Source organism: Anneissia japonica, unplaced genomic scaffold (assembly GCF_011630105.1).
Source record: "Anneissia japonica isolate Jap-2015-1 unplaced genomic scaffold, ASM1163010v1 scaffold287856_len476331_cov182, whole genome shotgun sequence".
Classification (NCBI taxonomy): Eukaryota; Metazoa; Echinodermata; class Crinoidea; order Comatulida; family Comatulidae; genus Anneissia; species Anneissia japonica.
Window position 1 is genome coordinate 403921 of NW_022719207.1, and position 8706 is coordinate 412626.

The following is an 8706-nucleotide window of genomic DNA, read 5'->3' on the forward strand; positions in this document are numbered from 1 at the left end:
GTGGCCTCTTGCTTAATTCGATCACAGCAACAACGAGCTTCTGACGCGCACTACAATTACGAACAATGCATGCATCGCACACCGACGATACAAGTTGCGTAAAAGAATCTTACGCACTTCTGAAGCTGCTATTGGATGTTTCGTTGTTATATACGTACGCGTGCCATACATTATGCTGCCATGCCACTTGTTGCTTAGAGACGCTAACAATGAGAAAAACTATTGGCGCGGTGGGGGGTTGGGTTGTCTCCGACGAGAGCAAAGTGGGCGTAGTCATTTTAAGGGTTTCAAAGGCTTATTTAATCGATTTTAGAGTTTACTAATAATATGTAGAAAGAAAATACATAGGCCTATATTTTTTTTTTTTTTTTTTTTTTTTTTTTTTTTTTTTCAGGTTATCCTTTTTTTTTTTTTCCTTTCGGCTCTACGAATGGTTGTTTTCTCCCCGACGACTGGTGCGAACCCTGGGCGCATGAGACCCAACTCTCTGTGTCTATACAAGGTGGATTCTGTCGAAAATGTTTCATTGTGGTGGAAACAGATAAAAACTGAACGAACAAAAATCAACTTTTATTACTGACCATAGAAAAGGCCTTAGGGCCTATGATGTGGCGTCAATTGTTGTTGACTATGTTGAGAGAGTGAGATCGTTAACCACCATAGATACTTACGTTTAGAAATTAATAATAAGTTTTTGACTTTTTAAACATTGGAGATTACGTGATAAAATCGTAAAGAAGGGTATGATGGCACACCTACATTTTTATAGAAATTGCGGTCATTTAATGTTGATTATATAATTTAGGTCTATTAATGAACCTTTATTCTTCTCATTGAAAGCAACATTTTATTTGAAAATTTTGCAAGTTTTGATAGTCTCTAGAAAAAGCAACTAGGCATATACTAACAAAGTGACAAATAATGTACTGTAATTTAAAAGAACTGCTTTTGGGGTGCGATTGTAACATTAAAAACTAGATAGCCTATATACTACTGCGGTTTATTCTATTTACAAAATCAAAATTGTAACTGAATTAAAAAAGCCAACAAGTGCAAATCCTTCTTGGATTGTATTATTTTAAAGCCATTGTAAAAGATATGATGAGTAATCTAGGCTTCTGTAAATAATGTTCACTGTGTTTATTATCGTATTAATATAAATTTATTGACGCTGAGTAATTAAAGAATATTTTTTTAATGTAGTGAAGATATGACTGTTAGTTACTAGGTTATTTACGGTACTTTAGGGAGTCCGTATAGGATAATAAACAATATCATTTTATCAGTTAGTCATCAACAAAATGAGATAAAAATGACGCGGTATATAGGCCTATGTTTTTTTATTCTAAAAAAAATATTATTAAATAAACAACATACTCTGATTAAAAATATATTGTATCAGCGTATGAATGATAAAACGTAATATATTTTGATATAAAAATAGAAGAGAAGAAAGTTAAAACGGGTCGAATAAAATAAAGTCTATATTAACAGTGATTACAATTGGATAATAGGTCTACTTAAACTAAACGATATCAAATAGGCCTAACATACCGGTACTGAGCACCCATATGCCTAATGTATCATTAGGGATACCTCCCAAATACCATATTATGTTGAATAATAGGTACACGAGTTTTTATTGAAATTATATAAATATCCCTTTTGTGCATTGCTTGTGAACATATATACGAATATGTTTTTATTTTACTTTTTAATCTTATTTAGAATTATTGAGTGCAAAATTGCAATAATTTTAATTGTTATACGATTGCTTTTCCTTCTTTTATTGTTTATATGATAATCGATGATAATTGTAAAAAAAAAAAAAAAAAGAAATTTAAGATAAAATGTTAAATATCAACACATGTAGTAATGCAGTATAACTAACTGTACTGCAAGCAAATTCATTCAAAAAAAAACAAAAAACCATGAGGCTCGAAAAGGGACGAGGGAGAGGACGATTTTATTTATTTATTCTTATTTACTAACTTTTATTTTATTTATTCGTTCAGGTCTAGTACAAAATGTAGCCCGAATGCTGAAAATGTTAAACTTACAATATCGATATGCAAAATTTAAGCATTATAAAAATGTACTCCTAATTAACAACAAATTTTAGTATAAAATAACATTTAAAAAAAAAACGTTACAAAAAAGTACTGTTACAAATGTAAATTTGATTAATTATTGAGATATAAATAATTAAAATTAAAATTTAGGGTATACTAAAAATTATGGTAATGATATTGATAATAATAATAATGATAAATAAAATCATAATGATGATTATACAATACTGCACTAACATGGCATGGCCGAATAAAATAATAATAATAATATTAATAATAGTAATGATAATATAATAATAATAATAATAATAATAATAATAATAATAATAATAATGATGATGATGATGATGATGATGATGTTGATGAAGACGACGATGATGATGATGATGATGATGATGATGATGACGATGATGAATGATGGTGATGATGATGATGATGATGATGATGATAATGATGATAATATCACAGGTATTCTTCAAACTAGAATTTCATTGTGCTATTCAATTCTAAACAGAAACTAGTGTTTATGAACAATTCTATTTACTTTTTTAAAGAAAATATATTTATGGCTCTACCACATCTGTTCATTCCTTAAACCGTCAATATTGAATATAGGTCTAAATGGATGACCGATATACAGTTAGTATACAGAACCACTTAGTTGGGTTTTTTTTTAAGCACGATTTTTTTTTTTTTTTTTTTTTTTTTTTTTAGCACGGCTCTCCTTTCTTTTATTCAAAAGTGCTGAAAAGATTCATAACAGGTATCAAGTTTTACAGTGCAGATCCACGAATTTGAAATAGAGGAGGCCCAGAGAAGGACTTTCACAGATGAGTGATCTATCTACCTCAGCCCCACGATGGTTGGGGCTGAGGTAAAAAAAAAAAATGATTATGGCACCTCTGGACGGTCGGAAATGGCACTCAGACTTCAATTTGAGTAGAATCTCTATCATCAGGTCTATTCGTATTTTCTAACTTGTATGTACAGTATATTGACGATGTCTAGGGTCGAGGCCTTTTTATAATTATTAATTAATAACAAACGAAATTAATTAAATAGGTGCCCGAAAATGGCACTTAAATACCTACATTTCCAAAAACTACCGTACCATATCCACCTGCTCCCCACCATGTTGGGGCTCTGGTGAGAAAATTTTAAAAATTTGAGACTTATAGATACCCGAAAATCACTTGGAAATAACAAAATCGGCGATACATCCATACCCGAGCCCCAACATGGTTTTGTGAGGCGCAGATGAATAAAAGAATTTGAGACTTTATCGATGCTCGAAAACGGCAACATAGATACATTAACATTATGAAAACTACCAACCATCTCAGCCCACCATGGTTGAGGCTGATAAGGTAAGACGATTGTAAGAATTTGAGACTCTAGATGCCTGAAAATGGCACTTTAATACAAAAAATCTTCGAAAATATTACTACCTATCTGGAAAATATTTCTATATCCACCTGAGCTGGCCCCATGGTTGAGGCTGGGTGAGTACTTTTAAGAATTGGGGACTTCCAGATGCCGAAAAATGGCGATTTAATACTTTAAATGTATTTCAGTTATTTTTTAACATTTAGAAAGGGAAACTTTTGTTCATTTTTTATGAACCTCTGAAGCAACCCCTGGATACACCCTGACTACCACTTATCAACCAAAATGAATGACATTGGTTGTTTGCATTTGCAATAGTTATACACATTTGAAATTCATTTGGATAATGTTATTTTAGGTCACCTGACAGTAATTTTCAGTTTTAAGTTTATTTCTATAAATTGTTATTAAACATTTGAAAGCTTAGATAGATTTACATAATTATGTTGTGGTAAACGGCAACGGAAAAACATTTAGTCATATACATTTTAGAATATTCATTGTGGGCATATAATAAAATATTCTGATGAGGATTCACCGAAAAATGCTGTTTTTAAGTCGTCAGACTGTTAAACTTCACATCAACTGTAAAGTGAGCACATAATTGAATTTTTTGCAAACCTGCTTGCTGACCCAACGCAAAAGATCGGCGACTCATCGACCCCTTTTTGGGTCGCAGCAGTGGCGGATCTAGGATTTAGCAATGGGGGAAAGGGGAGTGCTAACAACTAGAGTGCTAACAAAGCGACCAATCAATGTAGAGTTGTGTACATTATTATAGTAGCCAACATAATTACGCTTTTTAGCATAATGGGGACCCTATAGCATGTAACAATACGCGCATGTCATGAAAACGTAGCATAATGTAGCATAGCCTCATTTATAATTCATGAATTTTGTTATATTTAGAAAAAATAAATTGCCAAAGTGTGACAGTACCATTTCCAAGCATGTGAGGTGCATATTCTTTAAATTTTCCCACCTCACCTAAAAAGTCAATTAGCTAAGGGGGTGTGGCAGCGAACGTGTTACATACATTTTTAGCAAAAAGAAGTTGCATACCCGGGCCGTAAAGGAGTAAAATGTGTTAATTCGACGGCAGTCGTGTATTTATCTAATATTGAGGCATAGTATTCTGTATATTTTACTTCAGCCAATGACATAATTTCACTTTTCGCGGTGGCCACGCTGGTTGTATATAATGTGTACTCTAATCTGGAAATGTGTCCCTCGTGATATTTAAACTGGACTCGACTAACTGATAGGCCTACTGATGACGTTATGTCATTTTGGTTGCCTGGATGGGAAATGGAAAAGCAAAGTACAGTTTTACAGCAAATGTGCAGAAGCAGGTAGGCCAAGGTTACCGATCGCTTGGTGGTGAAACCATTGTCTTCCTTTTACCAAACATCCATTTGCTCGCCTGAGTGATGGCAGTAGAAGTTGTTGTTAGAAACTGTGGAAAATTACTGGAAGGACCCCACTGGGATAGTGCCAGTGATACCCTGTTATTCGTTGATATATCTGGACGGGCAGTACACAGATACGACCCAAACACCGGGAAGAACAAGACAGTTCAACTGGGTTAGTACTGTACATACAGTAGTGGTGTTGTCATTTTAAGTAGGCTATTGGCAATCGTGCATTAGCCTATATTTATTCATGGAGGAGTGGCAGCGCCCAGCGCCAGAAACGTCTGCAGTAGCGGCTGTCAGTGTAAGATATATTTTCTAGGGGACTGTAGGATATATTTACTGAGTGGGGGAGGGGGCTGAGTGAGATAAGGATAACTTTTGGCGCACATATAAATATGTATATAGGCCTAGGCCTATATGTATTTATGTATGATATATGTAGATGTATATAGGCTTATATATATAGGGCCTAGGCCTATGTATATATGTATAAATATGTATATAGGCCTATAAATATGTATAGGTATGTATAAATAAATATGTATATATATATATACAATATGTATAAATAAATATGTATATATATTATTAACTGACAGAGTAGGATCCATGTATGTCTCACAGAAATATATAAATATAAACGTTAACAAAAATAAAACTATTACATATGTACAAGGGCGTCGATCCATGGCTGAAAGTGGGGGGGGGGACGAGATGAAAAATAAAGCTTTGGGCCGTAGGTCCAGGCAGTGGTTGGGGACCAGGGGGCGAAGCTCCGGAAGCTCTGGAGCATATAGCCTTTTAATTGATTTTAAGCAATGCAATAAACATTTATTTCCATACGAAATTTTTAAAATATCCAGTGGCGGATCCAGTAATTTGAAATAGAGCTGGGCCCAGAGAGGGACTTTTACTGATGGAGAGTGTAGCTGGTAAGAAAATTTATGATTATGGCACCTCCAGTTGGTCAGAAATGGCACTCTCAGACTGAATTTGAATATAATTTTAATTTTTCTCCACTTTTAAATTTCGAAAAAAAAAAATAGTGATGGTGGGCCGGCTGGGCCCCTTGAATCTGCCACAGAAATACTCATCATAAAAAATTTTTTAAATTATCCTTTTTATTCATAATTATGCCCGCTTATATATTTTGCGCAAACTAACATTCATAAAAATAATGATTTATTATCTACTGATTAGCTTGTAACATATTCAAAATTTGAACTATGAAAAACAAATAAGATAAACTTAAAACAGTCATTAATTTAATCTTCTTGCATGTACAGTACTTTTAAAGTCAATCAAGAGGTTTTTGCTTTTCTCCTCTTTTTGAATTTCAATTTTGTGTAAGTAATATTTGATAAATTATTGTGAATGGAAATAATACCGTCTAATTTACAAACAGGACTAGGGAGATAGGGAGCACACAAAACATTAGTTAGCATTTTGATTTCACAAACATAAAAGTGATTTACTTAATTTATCATTATCAGTGGCGGCTCCAGGAAAGCAAATTAGAGGGGGGACAGAGAGGGACTTGTACGTTGGAAAAGTAGATCACTTCAGCCCCACCATGGTTGGGGCTGAGGAAAGAAAATTTATGATTATGACACCTCTAGATTGCCGGAAATGGCACTCTCAGACCTAAATTCTAATTCTAATTTTCCTTTGTTTTTTTTTTTCATTTTTTAAAAATAATTTTGAAAAAAATTAGGGCCGGCTCGGCCCCACTTGAATCTGCCACTGATTATTATGGGGTCATTGCGAGACTGCGTCAACGTAACACTGGAGTTTGTAAACTATTGGTAGGCTTATCACTTAATCGAAATAGGTAGACATCATATCCGTGAAATTAGAAAAAACAGTAATTCTATGTATGTAGATAATATTAAACACTAGTAAATACGTACGGGTCATAATAATATACAAAAAGATTAAATCGTTTATATTAGAAATTGTGTACTTTTGAGTTCGTAAAAATATTGGCCTAATTATTTTTTAGTATTTAAACTCATGTATTTAGTGGAACTAATTTGTTGTCATGGGGCACCCCCCACCCCCAGCATATGCCCATGTTGGATGGGATTTGGTGTGAAAAACTCCAGTGATACCCATTAAAAGTCTGAAGACTTGTTATCAATGGCATTGCAGCGGGAGACAATCCCCTACTGGTTTCCAAAGCGTCAGTGTGTATTCATTGTTAACTTGCATAGGCCCATAATTTCAATCTGAATCTCAGTTTATTTCAAACCTCCTGATCGCAGAAGTAAATTTTATGACAAAAATGATTAATGTTTTGGGTACATTTGATCTTGGAAAATAATTTCATTAAATTTTGTGTTCAAATTACATAAAAATACTATAAAATAAATAAGATTCAAAAAAGAAAAGCCAACATTTAATGTTGAATTGTTAAATTAATACGGCGCTTATACACATTTTGGAGTCCAGTGTGGCGCTTATTTGACAGTGGCGCTTATAAAAAGAAATATTGGCGTGGCACTTTCCATGCCATTCACATGCTAGCTACAGTATCGCACGTATTCCCATAGTTTTGTAGGCCTAACATAAGTAAGTCCTACTGTTTAAAAACATTTCCATTATTTTACTATTAAAAATTATAAAAATGGAAGTGTTTCTATAAAAAAAGAACGTTATCGGGTATTGAAAACCATTTTAAAAGCGGACTATGATGACCATTCTTGCATGGCATCTGACCTGCTTTCTGTCAGTCAGAGTAGATCTATAAAACATTCCCTCTAGCTCACAGTGCTTGAGGGAAATTAATATTATGATGATGATTATTATTGCTATCATCCGGCCTGACCAACCAAAAATAAAATTTGGGGTCAAAGCTGTCTTTCCATGGAGACCTAAACAGTATGGTGTATGAATGGAGTACTTTTCAAGCTTTGATTAGTTTAATGCTTTAGCCATGGATTTTAGGTCTCTGAGAAATATTTTACCAGTCAAAATGCATTATAGAAGAATTATGGATAGCCTTAACTCAAGAATAGACTTAGGCCTATCAGAATAAAATTCCTATTGACAGACCAAAGTTTCAAAACTCAAATGGTGCGAGTATTTTTGTTTTGGCCTTAACGTACAAAATTTTGTTTGCCCTACTTGATGTGTTATAAGTACTGAATTCTCAGTACATTCTCAAATGCTTGAGAAAAAAATCTCGAGTGGGCGATTCGGGTGGGAGTCGAACCCATGACCTCCAAGAAACTAGCCTGATATCTTAACCACTAGACCACCGAGCTTGCGCTTGGTGGCTAGTGATGATTCCGGTCCCCGGGCAGCAGGTACTACAATGTATTACACTTATTATTATTATTATTATTATTATTATTATTATTATTATTATTATTATTATTATTATTATTATTATTATTATTATATATTTAATGCTTGCTGTACACCACATAGATAGTTGTCTGTATATTAAAATGTCAAATATATTATTACAAACAAATTGCAAGCCTTTAAAAAATATTATTACAACAGCATTAAACCGCTAAATCTCCTAACATCTACCAAGGTGAAAATGTTGGTGCAGTGGTCCCGACTAAAGACGGACGCTTATTGATTGCCGGACGCCACACCTTCTCATACCTGGACTGGGAAAGTGGGAAGCTGGAACCGATTGCAGCTGTTGAACCGGACAAGCCTAACAATCGATTCAATGATGGAAAATGTGATCCAATGGGACGATTTTGGGCAGGTGCATTATTCTTTAATAACATAATAAGGATTTTATTAATATCTTTTGGACATTCAATTACAAATTATATATATATATACTGTCTCTTATACACATCTTTACCGAG

The 8706-nt window shown here is 33.7% G+C and overlaps 1 protein-coding gene across 1 annotated transcript in view; it reads left to right on the top strand.

Moving 5' to 3' along the window:
- Positions 1-4604: 4604 nt before the first annotated feature.
- LOC117110866 (regucalcin-like) overlaps positions 4605-8706 on the top strand; it is an 8177-nt gene continuing 4075 nt past the window's right edge. The window contains exons 1-2 of the mRNA XM_033253699.1: positions 4605-5042; positions 8418-8600. Of these exons, the coding sequence (XP_033109590.1) occupies positions 4889-5042; positions 8418-8600 (337 nt within the window). The 5' untranslated portion in view covers positions 4605-4888. The remainder of the gene's footprint in view (positions 5043-8417; positions 8601-8706) is intronic.